At 40.1% G+C, this 18,263-nt stretch overlaps 1 protein-coding gene across 2 annotated transcripts in view; it reads right to left on the reverse strand.

Moving 5' to 3' along the window:
- The window catches only part of LOC117381861 (gamma-aminobutyric acid receptor subunit beta-2-like), a 109,127-nt gene extending 92,777 nt beyond the window's left edge, over positions 1-16,350 (reverse strand). The window contains exons 1-3 of one of the 2 annotated variants that reach the window (XM_033978898.2): positions 12,610-12,961; positions 12,391-12,491; positions 11,869-11,936 (exon numbers count right to left, since the gene is read on the reverse strand). In XM_033978898.2, coding sequence (XP_033834789.1) covers positions 11,869-11,936; positions 12,391-12,491; positions 12,610-12,692 — 252 coding nt within the window. In that variant the 5' untranslated portion in view covers positions 12,693-12,961. Of the gene's footprint in view, positions 1-11,868; positions 11,937-12,390; positions 12,492-12,609; positions 12,962-16,342 lie in introns of those variants that run through there. The other variant, XM_055226396.1, reaches the window with a different exon arrangement.
- Between the last annotated feature and the right edge of the window lie 1,913 nt (positions 16,351-18,263).

The following is an 18,263-nucleotide window of genomic DNA, read 5'->3' on the forward strand; positions in this document are numbered from 1 at the left end:
TTATGGAGAGAGGGGTGACAGTTCTTCAATAGAAAGTGAAGAGGCAGTCGATGGAGCTGGAAGCGGCCCCATGATCACTTCCTGTTTGAAACGTGGCGGCTAGCAGGTTAGCTTTCGTACATTTATATTTATTTTTATTGATTATAGAGGTATAGAGGAAGTCCCTGCTTAGACTGCTGCCCTTGCGACCCGGCCCCCGCGGATAAGAGGAAGAAAATGGATGGATTTGATAGTTTCCACGGTTAGCATACAAGTCGTTAGCATTACAGTGAGGGCAAAACTCCGCCGTGACCTCTGAAAGTTGAGAAAAGCGTCTATAAACTCTGTAAATAATTAGAACGTTTGAAATTCATAAAGGTAAGCGAGAAATAACTGCAAACCGTTGAAAATGAGCTAATTCTGCGTTAAGACGGTAAAAATCCGATACAGCAGCTTTAATATGTTTTTTTGGAGCTGTGAAGTGAGAGATGAGAGATTATGCGACGACGTCAAAGTACTTCCTCCTTCTTTCTTTATTTTTTATTATCATGTGGCAGAGCAATAAGATCTGCCTTTTCACTCCACATCCATTATATTACATTACAACTGCATAATGTATAGGGCACTTTTCAGAGCTGCCGTGATGCATTTAGCGCACACTTTCCATCAGGGAAGAGGACGCTGCGTTCACTGTACAATGAAATTATCAACACTATACTTCCTTCTAACTGTTTTTTGGGATAATCTGTCCAAAAACGTGTGTCTAAAATGAATGCTGACGACAATAGTTAGTGTATATCTACTTTTTTAAATTATTAATTATTCAAATTTTATTCAATTATTCAAATAATTATTCAAGTAAAGTATCAGTTCAGCTATTCACGTTATTCCGGACGTTGTCGTGGGTGCCGCCGTTGTCATTTGGGTCGTATTAGTGCCAATCTTGACCGCAAATAAGTTATATAAGGACTATAGAGCCGTTTTAAGGCCTCCAGAGAATCGGTGCAGCGTTGACTCGTTGGTCACATGAACATTAAACATTTTACACGAATTAACACGACTTTATATCAGGTTTTAGCAGCAAAACTTTTCTCAAATTCTCCATTGAAAAAAAAAAAAGTGGATGAGGTGGAATAATGGTAAATGGTTGCTTTTTTATATATAGCGCTTTTCCACCTTCAAGTCAGTCAAAGTACTTTACATCAAGGAACCGCTCACTCGTTCACATACATTTTCAAACACACAGACACTGAGGGGGAGGTGGGTTAAGTGTCTTGCCCAAGGACCCAACAACAGCATTCATCTGTGGGAGCTGGAATTGGATCTGATGTTTATGTCGAGAGCGGGATTTGAACCGCCAACCCTCGGATCAGTGGATAAATCACTCTTCCAACTGAGCTACTGTCGTTCACGTTCAATAGCGAAGGAAAAGACTTAACTCTATAACGTTGGACGCTAACGCCGCCGATAGACTCGTGGTTGCAGACTTTCCATTACCGTAACTCGTGTAAATTCAAGCGGCGTCTCAAAGCAGAGGCATGACGCTCTTTAAATATGTTACTGTTATTACGGTCATGTGCTTACGCATCAAAGGAAAAATAAAAAAATAGTAAAATAGAGGAAGTTGTGTGAAAAAAGGCAAAAGTACATGCTGATACTTCCTTTAACATGATATTTATGGCTAAAAAAAATAATAAAAGCCTAGGCGAGATATAATGGTCTATAATGTGCTCAGTCCTTAAAGGGTTAGTAATAAATAAATACATAAATATTTACCAATGTTTTCTTTTTTGTAATAGAAAATAAATATTTAAAAACACAATTATTATTATTATTATTATTTATTTTATTTTTTATTTTTTTCATTATTACTATTAGTATTATTGTATGAATTAAAAATATCATGAGTATTTTTTGCTAAAACTGAAAGCACTTAATGTGATTTTTCAGCAATTATGTGTTTAATTTTACTATAAATTCTCTTTTGTGCAAAACCTGACTCTGAACATTTACAGGTTTTTAGCCCAGATGATAAAATACAACATATAACTGACAAATATCTAGAGAAAGTATATTTTTGGTAATATTCTGCACTCTTATAATCCCCACTCCAGTTACAATAACACAGTGGAAACAGGACCCCACACTGCAAACAAGGTAAATTCGCATTTTAGTTTTTCGCATTTTTAACAGTAAAAATCTGTTACGGGACCTTTAATTGCTAAAAAAAAATCAATGCTTCCAAGCTTTTGTATTGTCCAATTTCAACTGCGCAGGGACACTCTGCAGGAGGAGGCTCTTTAAGCACCTGAGGGGTGACAAAACACTCTATAACGACTCGGCGCCGTGCGAAGGCCACTAAGCTCGACCAAGACACTTTGACGTTTGGCGGAGGGTTATTAAGTAAAGTTAATCCTCGGATAGGAGCGCGCCTTCCCCTGTGAAAACTGTTGGCTTAGGGCTGCGGCGCGGTGGACACTCAAGCAGAAACAAATATTGGCTCTTCAATGGGAAAAGTGGGAACGCTGAAGGGAATGGATCACCTGGAGGAAAACGGAAGAGACCAACTAGAGCTTTATATTTCCCATTACCGCTGGATTTGATGCATGATTTAACTTTGACTTGAGCTCGGGTTTGGAAGATGCGCTGCCAGAAGTGTATTTTTATGTTTTATTACTCATTTTATACAGGAATTTATATGAACACTCAAGTTTTGGTACCTTTTTTTTCCACTAAAACTAAATAATAAATGGCCTGTACCAAAAAGTGAAGTCAAAATAGGTTTGCTGTGCTGTCTGCTGTGTTTATTTTTCGAAAAGGAGAAAGTGTGGGGTTAGCGTGCTAGTTAGCGTTAGCTTTACATGACGGTAAACTGCACGCTAGCCTCTGAAAGTTGTAAAAAGCTCCATTATTAAGCTTATCACGTTTAATAATGGACTAAGTGAGTGTGACGTCACCCACAGCGTTCGGCTCCAGTCAAATGAAGCGAATCCAGGCTGGAGCAGTTACAGCGGACAATTTGGAGCCGAGTTCGACATTTGGAATTCCGACCGCGAGTATCATTCACAGCACAGCGCCCGCACCGCCGGTTTAGCAGGGAGCGGCCGCTTAGCAACGCTGTCAATCAAACCTATTGCTAATGCGAGCGGGAGTGACCTCGGGGAAAGAAGGCGCCTGATTTGTCTGTTATTAATGGGCATGTCTTGATTTACGGACCAAATAGTGAAATAAAAACACTAGGATCATGTAGAGCGGGTTAATACAAAACGTTTTTAGACCAAAATGAGGAGGTTACAAAGAAAGGGGTGAACATTTTTCCATGTAAAGTGAATTGGAGTCGGAGTCGATGGACCTGGAAGTGCGCCCATGAACACTTCCTATTTGGAACGGAGCGCCTGGCAGGTTGGCTATGTCTATTTATATATACAGTCTATGGAAGTGCAGGATGTATAAGGTAAATGAGTAATAAAAAAAAAAAATAAAAAAAAAATCTGTACTAGTTTCCAATAACAATTTACTATAATGGAATTCTTGCATTTTTTTTAATTTTATTTTATATTTTTTTATGGCATATAACTTCCTATATTGCAACTATCAGCTGAAAATTAAGGCGTTTTTTCAAGCCACGCAGTGAATCCAAATGCAAACCGAAAAGTCAGTTTTGACAATAATCAATCTGACAGTTCATGGGCAGACTCCCAGTGCACAGGTCTTCTCTCATAACGGCCTTGTAGTGTCTGGAAAGTCACTCGCATAATGTTTGGCTCAGGATTTATTTAGTTTTATTGGCGTTTTGTAATGTGTATTCCTCTTAAAATGTGTACTACCTTTGACAGCTTAGAATTTAGACACAAAGATGCTCGCTTAAAAGGCTCTGCACCTGACTTTTATCGTCTTAAAAACATGAAAACCAGAACTAGTTTTAACAATTTTAAACATTTTGCAGTGGTCCAATGTGATCCCTCGCTTAAATTACTCATTAGTGGCATCCGAATCAGTCGGCGTGATAATACAAGAGCTTTTCCAAACTCTCTGAGACCGGTGCGGAGTTAAAGCTAGCATCAACTAGCATGCTCACGGTGCACTGCCTGATTATCGGATAGTAAAATGCATTCTAATTTGATCTCAAGAGCTGCTCATGCGACATATCTGTGCTGAGACGAGACAAATTTTGCTCAAATACGTGGAACAAAAATGGGCTAGAGGCTCTTTAAGCACGTTTGAACTTTACAACCGTATTAACCACGAGCAAATGAAAGAATGAATTATACACGAGACGCTTTTATGGAGAAATGTGAACACCCAGAAACACCAGGACAATAAACACTTCCAGCGGCTGTGTTCATGTAGTTTTACCTTTACTGGATGAAGCGTGATCGAGCCTCTAACATGACATTGGTATTCAGAGAGCGTCACGTGGTTCAACCTCTAACTCACCCAGAGAGGACCCTCACAGGATTCACAAGTGCGGATCCATCTCCATAACGCATGTGTCAAACTCAAGGCCCGGGGGCAAAATGTAGCCCGCCGCGTCATGTTATGTGGCCGCGAGAAGGTGAATTATAGGCATGACTCATTTTAAAATACGTCTACGCTGTTTTAATGTGTGCATTGGCCATAAACTAGTAAGTGGAACTAGGAAATATTTGCAAATAATGATCCAAAAATATCCAGGAAGAGGAAAATTGTCGGTAGTCGATTTTTCAAAAAAGATGCGAAAATTAATATAAGTTTGTGCTTCAAGGAGAAAAACCTGTATGTTTTTTGTGTTATGAGGCGGGGTCGGTTGTCAAAGAGGACAATCCAAGTCTGCATTTTGACACCAAGTATGTAAAAGTCAGCCTTCAAGAAAAACAACAAATTTTCCAAGAACAAAAATGATGCAAATTGTACGTTTTAAAGAGCTTTTTACCATGTTATATTGTTATTCCTCATAAAAAAACACACCTGCAGTTGTATTTTGCTTCATTCATGCTTGTTTAATTGATCCATTAATCCAAAGTTGTCTTCTCCAAGCACTTTAAAATACTCTGTTTGCAATTTGCCAGGATTGTTGCCTCATAGGTAAAAATCCAAATTTCTTCTGTACAGTTTTTGAGCCCGTAAGTCATCACTAGACTCATTCGACGATCATCAAATCAAATGCTGACAGCAGAGGGCGCTCCAATGCCTAAACACGCACAAGTGTAATTTATTAAGTGTGTTTTCCAAAGAAGTCATTATTTTAAAGGTGCATTATGTGACTTTTTATGGAGGAGGATCTGCCAACTGCCTGTGTTCATGGAGATGTTATTGATCTGCCTGCAATGTTCAACAGAAAGGTATTAAACTTAACTATCTCCATGGAAACAAGACAGTGACGCCGCAAGGCAAAGTTGCATGTCAAATCTGTGGAAAGGCGAGTCTGCTCAATGAGAATGGACATGTTTTTTAAGTTATATTTCATCAATAAAAACACCTCGCCTTAATGAATGAACGCACGATAAGCTCAAAACGCTCTGTTCCACCTTGTGATGTCATGAAGTGTCAGTTTTAAAGTTAACAGCTACATTTGACCTTTTAGTTCATTAGAGATTGGCAATTCCAGGTCTGAAATCATCCAAATGATTCTAGTGAAGGTGTGTGGAGTTTAAAAACACAGTGGAGCACTTCCTGTATCACCACATGATGACATCACAAGGTGGGACAGAATGTTTTCCGTTTGAGAGAAGAACTCAAAGTAAATCTGCTGTTTTTGATGATAAAACATTATAACATAGATCAGAAAATCATGTAATACGGGTACTTTAAAGCCAAACTATGGGACATTCCAGGCAAAGCAATGACATTTAAGAGGAAACCAGCACAGAGACGACCAGAAAATTTACATAATGCACATTTAAGTCTATGTTTTAAAGCCGCAAAAATGCATAGCGTGTGTTCTTTCAGTTGTCAATGTCCCTCTTTTGTCTCCGTCTCGTCTCGTCTTTCGTCGTCTCTCCCCCCGTCACGTACGAGCGGGGTCGAAACACGCGACCCCGGGTGTTCTAGCATCATCTCCCACCTCCGCTCACCCTCGGAGGCGCGGCGCATTTGGCTTCCATGCACAAGAGCATTGACCTTTTGAGGCCATGTAATCTAGACTGGCCAGTGCCCCGGGCTGGAAACCTCTGCGGTGGACGCTTCACGAATCCTAAGAACGTAAGACAATAACGACATGTGCTGGAGCGTGCGGGCAGCGGCTCAGGGCAAACGGTGATTGTGATATAGAAAAAAAACGACATATATACTGGATTTCGTACGTTTCCTTGTTTGTTTCTCGCTCAAACTAATATTAAAATGTATAAAATATGGGATTCGGGATTAGGGAAACAAATAAGACAAGTTTTTTCCTTGAAATCCGCAGAAATACTTGTATCCAGGCTCATCTCTAAGTAAATTGGTTTGGTGGCTTCGTCTGCTCATCTCCGTGGAAAATAGAGCGAAAAGATGAATCAAAATCAAATCGAACTGGCGAAATGTGATGGCTGCAGTTTTTGAAGCGCAATCATTTAATTTAATTTCAATATTATTTATTAATTTGAGCTGTAGAAGGTTGAATAAATAACTTCTCTGGCTAATTATTGCTTCATCTTTCTATGTATCTGTTGCAGCTCAGGCCTTTTAATGATACTGAACATTTAAAAATTGGTTTAATGGATGTATCTTGCTTTGTCGGCGACAGTAGCTCAGTTGGTAGAGCGTTTGTCCACAGAGTTGGCGGCGCGATTCTAGGTCCCACAGATGAATGGTGTCATTGTGTCCTTCGGCAAGACACTTAACCCACCTCATCCCTAACACCTGTGTGACGGGGTGAGTGGTTCCTCATCCATCTGCCCGTGTCATCAGGGAAGAACAAATCCATTGATGTAATAACCTGGTCGTTCAGTATATTCAGGTGTCAGCTGACCTCATTCTGCTGAACCTCGACCGGACCAACTGCAGCAACACCAACGTATTTGCTCATTTAAATCCAGATGGTGACTTTTTTTTTTTTCTTTGGCCAGGCAGTGTATGTCGTATAAGCAGCTCTTGAGCATTTTGTTGTCCGATAACCAGGAAGTGCACTGTGAGCATGCAAGTTCGTTAGCTGTTAGCTTTAACTCCGCACTGGTCTCTGAGAGTTGGGAAAAGCTCTTTTATTATCATCGTGAGTGATTTGGATGCCCTTAATGCATAATTTAAGCGAGGGACCACTGCAAAAATGTTTAAAATCATTAAAACTAGCTCTGGTTTTCATGTTTTTAAGGCAATAAAAATCAGGTACAGTGTCTTTAAGCGAGCATGTTTGCGTCTAGGGTCGATAGAACATCATTCACTCTCACATTTTGAGTCTCTTGAAGGTGTAAACGCGCTATATAACAGTGTATACCATGGACCATTTGTGTTAGCGGCATAAATAAGCTTCAATATCATCGTTTCATGATTCAAAATGCGCCTAAAATATCCAACATATCTACACACAAAACACTAACTAATCAGCTCCAGCTTCTGAAAAGTTTAGACATTACCAGATATAGCAGCAGATGAGTCCTTTGTGTTCTTTCAAAACTCTCTCTCTGTTCAACAAAGTACATTAGAAGTCTGCGATGTCTCTAAATGTCGAAGTAGGATTTATTTCGGTGCCATTGGTTACACAGTGTGAACAAAGATGCTCCAACAAGACGAATCTCTGCTTTGTTCCTTACTTTTCTAATGGCCCGTTCCCAGACCCACTGCTCAAACTCTGTTATTACTTCCATCTTTTCCCTGTAATGCAGCGCTCCAGTGGTATATCGCAAAATACTACGACACAAATCGAAGCGTAGAGGCCCCAACGTGCACGATGTGGTGTTTCGATCTTGATTTTTGAAGGAATAGACTCGGATTTTCACCACCGATTTTGATACCAAGACGATAAGTAAGAACACTCCTTCTTTAGACGATAGAATGTGAGTTTCAAGAGTAAATCGTAGTACTTTCTTTTATATTTACCATCTGTGTAATCACTCGGTCGTTCAGGTACGTTCCATCGTGGTCATTGGGCGAATACTAGCCTTCGTGGTCTTATCGTTGTTCTGATACAGCTCAAGCTCATTCTAAGGAAAGGAAAACTTCAGGAAAGGTTCATTTCTGTCACGCGAATGTGACTTTCTCGATGCCTGCTCAAATATGTATCTAGTTTCGATGCTAGTCTTAGTTTTCCAATACTTCTGACAATCCTAGGACGATTTTTAATGGCTAATACACGTCTCGGTTACAAAGAAATCTCGCAGGGTTGTTCTGTCCGATTCAGACGCCGAAAGAGAGAAAGACAGAGGGCCAGATGGGTAGAGGAAATAGGACAAATGAAAGTGCTCGTAACCCCAGCTGCTCTCCTGAAAAGTGGTCACATTTAGGAGGAAGAGGGGGTGGCAGATCAAAGATGGCCGACCATTAGGCGCACATGTGGTCTCTGGGCGTCGGATGGGTCAGGTGGTAATGACTGTCCCCTCGCATTAGAGGCTGTTCGGTGGGCCGACGCTGACAAAAGACCAGGGATGATCAAAGAAAGCTGCAGCGCTGATGGCTTCTTTGTGGGTTTTCAAAAGAGAAAAAGGGAGAATTTTTTGTGCTGTTTTTGTTTCGTTTTTGGTTTGCACACGCATGTGGGTGTGTGCGCTGCCTACAGTCCACACGAGGAGCTTTGGTTTGATGTAACGGCAACTACAAACACATTTTGGGACATTCTGTACCCAAACAAGCTGGAAGTATTTCACTGTGTACTGGCTTTGAGCAAAAGAAAAGAGCGGCATTAAACTAATACTATTGCTACTTTTAGAAACGCAGTATTTAGAGTGTATTTCTTGAATTTCTAGCTCATAATTTGATGATGCCTAATGATAAATCTTGCAATGAAGCTGCAAAATGAATCGCAATCTAAACAAAATCACAATTTGAATGGATATAATTTGCAAAATCACAAAGGATGTAATGTAAGTACCATCATTTTCTCCATAAACAACCATATTTTCACTCTTATCCTGCATAAAAAACTGCTAATCCTGAAGTTTAAATCTGCACAAACTCGTCCTGAAATGTGGTTCTTGTGTTAAATGGTAAATGGTCATATTTTTAAACCGTGCTTTTCCACTTTCGAGTCACTCAAAGCGCTTTACATCCACTCACACACACACAACAATGTACTCAGACACTGGGGCGAGGTGGGTTAAGTGTCTTGCCCAAGGACGCAACAGCAGCATTCATCTGTAGGAGCTGGAATCGCACCGTCAACCTTCAGATCAGTGGACAAACACTCGACCAAACAGAGCAACTGTCACTTTAAATGACTGTTTTTGTCAATTTTAAACAGTTTTACAATGTGATATTTGAAAAAAAAATCGATACTTATTCTCAAAACTCAAATCAGAATCGCCTTATTGTTCAAACTCCAATTTATCTGATTATTTTTCATCAGTGTGGCTTTTGTCTCGCTTCTAGAAAAGTTTATGACAGGTTAATTTCACGAATCACCAAGTACGACATAAAGTACTGGCTCCGTATTTAAGATTTCAATGAGCAAGAAAACGTTTTCGCCGTATATTTAACCGATAAACACTGTTGTTAAATTGTTTTAGGAATCTTTAAAGTGCACCATGTAACTTTTCCGGTGGACGGTCCAGCCACTTCTTTTCTCCATGGAGACGTTGATGCTTTTACTTGAAATATTGCACAGAATGGTTTAAAATGTATGTTATGTCGCAGCGTTTCCATTGATTAAAAAAAAAAAAAAAAAAGCCTCGATAAACAAACAAAATTCTTATTAAGAGCGGAGTCGCCTCTGCACAGATCTGATTTGTAACTTGAACTGGTGCTTTATCTGCTTGCCTCAGTAAAAATTTACACATTTCACACATTTTGAAGTATGAAATATCACGATAAACGATAATATTGACACTAGTTTATGCCATTAATTAAGATTTAAATAATGCAAAATAATCACAGTAAACTATTTTAAATCGACCGCTTCATTAAAAGACGTGAGCTGCAACAAATAAACAGCAGAACGTAACAATATTTAGCCATAAAAGACACTTATTCACCGCTCCACAGCTCAAATCTTACTGTATTCCAACAAAAAAAAAAACAGATCTCCCGTTTTTGCACAGAAAAAAGAGCCGATATAGTAATTACGACAAAAAGTGATACAAAGTGATAACATTTGTGTGGAGACAAGAACATGATTTGGCTCTTCTTCACCAGAAACGTTACATAAAGTACTTTTAAGCTTCCGAGTTTATGTTTTCACTCATGATTCACTGATACTGTATATCTGACGCTACAGGAGTCAATAACTAATATAATCAAGTATCCCAAACTCAAAATCTGCAGAAACTTCTATTACAACTGCAAGAAAGACGTATCGTGCTGCAGTATAGTTATAATCTATGACGCCCGTGGATCATTATGGATATTTTAAATCACAATATTCATCTAAAATAAGTTAATAAAAGAAGTGGGAGCTGACGTCACCAGAAACGTCACTACAAAACTGCACATCACACTAGCGAATGTCAGTTTTTCTTTCATTTGTACCAAAAAAAACTACGCCACGCTGCCGAATCCTACATGTATCAACTATTAAGAAAATAAACCTGAAGAACGAAGTGCGTACATCACATCGGGCGTGTGCTTTTGGTCGTGAAAACAGGACTTGATCCGCGAAATGTCGTCTTGAAAATGAGCGATTAAACATTAAAGATCGCTAAAACATGCATGAATCACTCCAAAAACGACTGACGGGGTAAACGAGAAGGAGAAACAAGTGTAACATGGTTTAAAAAGAAGTCTGAAATGTCGATTTTGCAGAATACGTCTGATTTAAACGCGCGCAGCAATAATTCACGTATCCACTATGGCTAATTAACAATGTCACCAAGCTACGAAACTTTTGTATAATATTTCTCATTGCATAAAAAGGAATCTGTCTAAGTTGTGCCTGTTGTGATCTATAAATCCTGTGAAAGCCGCTGCCAAAGAGCTGTACATCTTGTCTCCTCTCTTGTGCATAAACTCCGAGCTTGCAAAATGAGTCTTTGCGTTCGGCTGCCAAAAATACTCTTCTATATAATGATTTTCTGACATCAGCATGATTCATATCACAACACCGACACCACCGGCAAGACATAAAACCAAAAACACTATAGTAAAAGCTCCAAATATAACAAGAAATACAACCGAATGTGCGGAAAATATACAACTAATATGCATTTTAATCTGTTCTTACGATGCAGAATTACCAGTTTCTTGCTATGATACTAATCCACTTCACCTCTCACAAACACCAGCCCGCAGTTCCCCTATGTAGACACTAGGAGGCGCACTTGTATGAAGCAAAACTTGCACTTGATACACATCCACAGCACACAAGTTGAGCATGATGACAGCCCAGTGCAAGCCACGTCTAATTAACTCACATCATAATGAGAAACATCGTTATGGGTATTACGTGTCCAGTAACACAATGTAGGCCAGTGGAGACTATGGAGACAACGCAACGAGTGTGTGTGCTGATGTTCTGGCTACAAAAAAATGGTCCAAGTGTCTCCCAAAAGTATTGATCGGAAAGCTGTGCGTTTTTGTTTTTTTGCGTAAAACGTGGATCAGCTTTACGCACGGCTAAAACGACGTATCCATCATCACACGTCAATCAATAGAGGGACTCAGGCTCAGGAGACAAACGTTGTATTGTCACTAAAACGATTATAGCAGCGTTGGAGCAGCCACACAGCCACACGGGAGCGAGGGAGCGAAAAGAGAGGCAGTTATATAAGTTGCATTAGCAGGGGTTTCCCCGTTAGTTTGGGGAGACACTGGATTATTGGATAGCTTTTGTGAGAATGGCCTACTTACCATGTTGACTTCAGATACCATGTCTATGCTGGCTATGTCTATATTCATGCCTACACCAACGGGGGCACCTAAAACAATAAGCACAACACAATTAAAACGGGGTTAATTGAGTATTGATGGCGCAGAGGAGGAGATAATTACGATAAACTGGTGAAACTTGTGCGCTTTGCAGACCCTTTGGCAGCGAAACGTGCGCATTTCACGGAGGCAAAAAAACAACAAAAACAAAGTTGTTGACGTGAAATGGTCCAACACAGACGTCCAACTCGTCCGTAGCTTTTCAATTTGACCAGATCTGAGTGTCGTACAGCTGCGTATCCGTTCACAGCACTTTGAGATATTACCACCAAGTCCAATTTACATATTGTTTTGATTGGATTTGTCACCCCCGTCCTGAAAAATGGCACACGGGGATAAGCCGAGGACAAACGCGTCTTTTGGCAATTTTATTTATGAACACAAGCACAGCGCTGCCACAGGAGCTGACAAGCCACGGGATGGGATAATTATACATTTATTTACCTCCGAAATCGGGTCTCAATCGTATATCGTAGCCTTTCAGTAGTCTATCCACTGTTTCTTTTACCAGAGTCATATTGCTTGGATCGTGGACACCTCCAGGACTACGGGACAAGACAATAGAGTTAAAACGAGCAGTTCTGGTTTAGTTAATTACCACGCTGGGTCTATCACATAAAGGTACACACGGTTGGAGCCGCTTACGACCGGGCATCCACTTACCTTTGCGCGCACACGGCAGCTACAACGAAGGCGAAGGACCACACGACAAAACACCTCATCCTCCGTAGTCTCAAAAGCGCCATACTTAGCTTTTAGTGTCTTATTTCTTTTTACTGAAGACACGCGAGGTCCAACTTATTCTTGCCAGTGCAGTAATTCCAATGCCGGGCGCATGCGTATTCCCGACCACAACATGAAGAAAGCAGCCAGCGAGCCGCCAGCGCTGCTACTGCTGCTGTCGCTGCCGTAGCAGACGCACACGGAGAGGGACAGGACGGGGTAGGACCCAGGGAAATTCAACAAGGACTCCTCAAGTTACAACGGGACGGAAAAGAAAATGTCCGCCGCGCACAAAAGCCACAGAATGCGCGCGTGGTAATGTGGAAGTCAGTGGTCCGATTCCCCCCCGGGTGGACATTGTAGCGTGGGTGGGGTTTTCTAGTTCTTTGGACACGACCCATCAAGCACTCTTCCGTCACTGAGCAAGGCACTTAACCCCGTGTACAACTCGGGAACCCCGCTTTTGTTTAATGATACAGTTTACTACGTATTAGAATAACAGTCCCTTTGCACAATTAACATGCATGAGTTGTTAAAAGACAACAACAAAAGGCTGATAAGATAAGATGATATGATTATACATATTGGATGCATGCGTAAAACCTGTGCGTAATAGACTGACGCAAAAAAAACATACACGGTTGGGCTTTGCTTTACCTTTAAACACATGTTTTGGTAAAAAAAAAAAAAAAAAAAAAATAAGAATGCTGCATAATTTCTTTTTTCACTTTTATCTGAAAAGTACATATACACATACATATGGGATCCACGCGTAAAACCTGTGCGTAAAAGACTTGGTTTCATACTGACGCACAATCTGATACATGGTTGGGCTTTGTTTTACCTTTAGACACTTCCTTGGGTAAAACTAAGAATTCTGCTTGTTTGTTTTTTTCTTTCTTTTTTTTTTACTTTTGTATGAAAGGTGCATATACATTGACATATGGGATCCATGCGTAAAACCTGTGCGTAAAAGAACTGGTTTTATTCTGACGCACAACCTGATACACGGTTGGGCTTTTTTTTTCTTTTTTTTCTTTTTTTAACCTTAAGACACATCCTTGGGTAAAAATAAGAATTCTGAAGTTTTTTCTTTTCCACTTCTGTCTGAAAGGTCAAACCCACAAAAGGAGCTACTCACTTTCTTGCAACACAATACAGCTTTATTTTAAATCATATAAAGCACAGAACACCGGTGCCAACGCATTGAGATGTCTAAGTGAACAATACATTGGCAGGTTTCTGGTTTGGTTCTAGCTTTTACGCAGCATCAAAACGTCTCAGCCTATCCCAGCACCTAATAATAGCTACTCATCCCTCCCTTAACTCTCCATGCTATTTTCTCGCGCGTAATGGGCGCTTGGCTGATTCCTTGCTCCAACAACTGCACGCATTGATCCCCCGCGCGCTCACTCTTTCGGGCCTCTGACCAATAAACAACGAGCAGGGAGCGTGGCTGTGCGCTTTAGAGAGGAGAGGCGCCTCGGGGTGAAAAGCAGTAGCCTTGTGCGCAGGGACCAGAGCCGGAGAAGCCTCCACACACTCCCTCCCTCCTCCGACCACAGAGCGCAGGACTGTGAGCACGCACCAGAGAGCAGGGGACGCGCTCCACTGTGTAACACCCGGACACGAGACATGGAGACGGTGGGTGCTAAGGAGGAGTGTCGGGAAGTGTGGATAAAACCAGCTGTCGACACGTACAAGAAACCCAATCTAACCATAGAAAAGATGCCAGATCTGCAGCACTATTTTACGCACAGCATCCAAACGAGATTGAGCCTTTCTCGTGCGTAAAATGAAAGATTGCTGCAACTGCTGAATTATTGACAGCCTTTGACCTGAGGGAGGCGCTGTTATTAACAATGGCATTCAGAAGCAGCATGTAGAAGTCAGTATGATTTATTTAAACACAGTTGCAGAGGATGTGGAAAAGTACAGTGTATTAACATATGTATATTTTGTTGTACAGTTAAAAATCCATTATTTGTTTGCTCGTTTTTAGCTGTAGTGCATATGTTTGGAATAAAAATCTCTGTTTCTAGTGTGAAAAAGGAGTAGATAGTTCTTTTTGTTGTTCGATTTGCTCGTTTTGCTCAGTTTTTTTCCGCAGATAATCTCAAATATATTGTTATATCGCATCAAAATCCACGAATGGCAGTGGGCAGGCACGTTTAGAAACAAGAAATGAGTTTGAAAATCTAGAAACGAGGGTGAAAAAGCCAGTCGCTCCTGTCAAAGTTTCATTCATTTTTCACAAACTTTTCGGGAAAAAAGTTTGAAAGCTACAATAATCAGCTACGTGGCAAATAATAACCACAAGATCTATTACTGAAACATTATAAACCGCTAATTATTCAAGTATTTTGCTGAATCTTGTGTTTTAAATTTGCTTTCTGGGCTTAAAATGATCACATTATGGACATTAGTTAGCACGTAGCTCGTTTGAACTCATAATATTTGAGTTTTTCGAAAAGTTTATGGGACAATGAATGGAAAATTTCACTGTTGAGCTCCATCGTCTTTAAATTATCTCAAAATTTTTACATTAGCAACTATGATTCTTCTTAATTTTTCCCATAGACTTTTCCAAAAAATTCAAATATTATGAGTTTAAAGGCGTCGCAGGGGCTAACCAGCTACGCGCTAACTAATGTCCATACTGAGGTCGTTCATTCAAAGTCCAAAAAGCAAATTTAAAACACAAGATTCAGCAAAATACTTGAATAACTTAGCGGTTTATAATGTTTCAGAAATAGATCTTGTGGTTATTAGTCGCCACGTAGCTGATTATCCTCGAGCAAGGTTTCAATTTGTTTGTTTTTTCCAGGAAGTTTACGTGAAAAATGAATGATAAATCTTGTTCCAGAGTTCCATACCCTTGGAGATGGATTTACTCTGTTCACAGTTGCACAGTTTTGAATTGATTTTGTATAATGTCTCCTTTAAAAATGATCTTTCCACAACAAAGAATCTGAGAAGCAAAACTTTAAATTATTTCAAAATTGTCCACAAACATTATAAACCACTAAGTTATTGAAATATTTTGCTGAATCTTGTGTTTTAAATGTGCTTTTTGGCCTTAAAACGACCTCATTATGGACATTATTTAGCACGTAGCTGGTTTAAACTCATAATATTTGAGTTTTTTTGAAAAGTCTATGGGAAAAATGAATGGAAAATTTCACTGTTGAGCTCCACAGACTTTAAAAAGATGCCAAGTCGCTAATGTATAAAAGACAAAATTTAAGTTTTTGGATCATCTCTGTGTAATCCCTCAGTCGTCCAGGTCTGATCCAAAAGTAAAACCTGTGAACTGGACAAAAAGTTTTTAAATTTTGCAAACTGGACTGTAACAAACAGCCCATTTTTTCCAAAGTAACAGCAACTATCTTTACTTTATGCACTTTAAATTGCACTTTGAACATTATTTGCACTTTTAAAAAAGCCAATTACACACAAAGGATTTTAACATGTTTATTTAACCTGTCTGTTCTTTTATCCAGTTTTAGATCTGGAGACACTTTGGCATTTTTATTTAAACTTAACAGCTAAGAATTTATCAAACTGGATATGTGCAATGTTAGTGCAATGTTTATTTGAGAATATTTTGAAGTCTTTGTTGTGTAATTTGTACTGTTTTTAACGAATCGTGTTTTAAAAATCTTTAACTTACCTCCTGTGTCCTTGTGTCCGGGCGTCAAAGAGGTCCCCATGGAAACGAGCTCCCTTAAAAAGGTTCCGGGGCAGGACCAAAGCGGGGAATGAGGCGTGTCGGGCGTTTTTATGGGTTTTAAGTATATTTGATGTTTGTTTTTAAAGTTTATGTGTGTAATATATGTATAAAGTTAACTTGATCTGCGGGTTTATTGGGTTTTATGGAAGTTTAAGAGTTTTAAAGTGGAAATGTTATTTTTAAACGCCCCTTTTAAATAACACTAGTTCTAGTTTTATCCAGTTAAAGGGACAGTATAAAAGGCGCCTGATACGTCGACGCTGCTCCTCAAACCTCACTTTCCATAACGGACTTTTGCACTTTGGTAACGAATTTAAAAAGAAAATAAAACTTGTGGACCACACCCATGCGACTATCTTCCGTCTCACATCTTACAGCTAAAGTCCAGCCTACGTTTCACGACTTTTTAGAGCTTTTATACCATGCTGTATTTCTTCTCATTTAAACACTCAAAGTCACATTTAGCGTGATTCGTTCATGTTTCTTAATCTTTCTTCTCTTGCATTCCAGACGTCATCGCTCCAATCGACCCCGGTGTTCACATACGCCCACCGCTCTGTACTTATACTCCGTTCTCCGGTTTTATAAATCAGTGGTACACGTGCTCAGCGGTGTTGCGTAGCCGTTTTGGGACAAATCGAACAAGAAAAAAGCTTCTCTGTAGGAGGTGCCGCCTGCTACAGTTTTAATGTAATGATGTTTACGGCTCCTATTGGGCACCGCAATTTACCAGATGGACTTTTTGTTTTATTAAGTCTTTTTAGATAAATGTTGCGTTTTAATATACAGTTGTCCCTCGCTATATCGCGGTTCACCTTTCGCGGCGTCGCTGAAGATTATTTTTAGGTCTGTTTCACGATGCAGTGTGATGTTATTCGGGTTATAAAGGTAGAATATCTTCAGTTTGTAGTAAAAAAAAAAAACTTCCTGATCAATTCGACCAGTTTAGGAGGAGGCGTGAGGGCCAACAAAAATTGGTTTGAGGGCAGCATTTGGCCCCGGGGCCGTGGTTTGGACAGAAGTGCTGTATGTTTGCAGTTTGTTTTCTCCCCGACAAAACCCACAATGTCGATGAAACGTTCTGCACCGACAAAGACGCCTACGAAGGTTTTTTTGAACTTCGAGAGTGTATAAACGAGAGAGAAATGTGAGAAAATGTTAACACCTGTGTGAGAAAAGTGTATAAAGTGTGTGGTGAGGGGTTTTACAGCGGCAAAATATAGAGAATAATGTAAAAAATAAAGCTGATACTTCACGGACTTCGCCTTTTACGGGTTATTTTTTAGAACGTAACCCCCGCGATAAACGAGGGACCACTTAAACACATGATTTGTCTTCTTTAAGTTCATCACGTGGACTTGTCTCGTATGGTCAGACTGTGAGTGTCTATAGACAAATAAAGCACGTGCAGGTGGTGATGGGACGCCCTGTAGGTGGCGCTAGGTCTCGAGGAGGGCGCGGCAGACGCAGTGACCCGCTGTTAGAGTAATACCAGTCTGCTGCGTTTCTGCTGGAGGCCTTCGCTTCAAAGAGCAGAGGAGATCAGCACCACGGACAGCTCCTCTCAGGCCAAAGCCACGAGAGCCAAATCCTGCAGGAAATGTACCGTCGTAAATAATGAAACGAGAGTCAACGTCCACTCGGATTAAACGGGACGTCCTCAGATTAAACAGGTCGTCCTCCTGAAAGACGTGGACTTTAAGATTCATGTATATGTAATGTTTCATTTGAAAAGTACATATAACACGATAACATACTGCTTTCAATTTGAGGTACAACAGTGGAGTTGTAGCATTAGTACTGGTGGTAGTAGTAGTAGTAGTAGTAGTAGTAGTAGTAGTAGTTAGCAGCTACAATTAAA

The sequence above is a fragment of the Periophthalmus magnuspinnatus genome, chromosome 14 (genome assembly GCF_009829125.3).
Source record: "Periophthalmus magnuspinnatus isolate fPerMag1 chromosome 14, fPerMag1.2.pri, whole genome shotgun sequence".
Taxonomy (NCBI): Eukaryota; Metazoa; Chordata; class Actinopteri; order Gobiiformes; family Gobiidae; genus Periophthalmus; species Periophthalmus magnuspinnatus.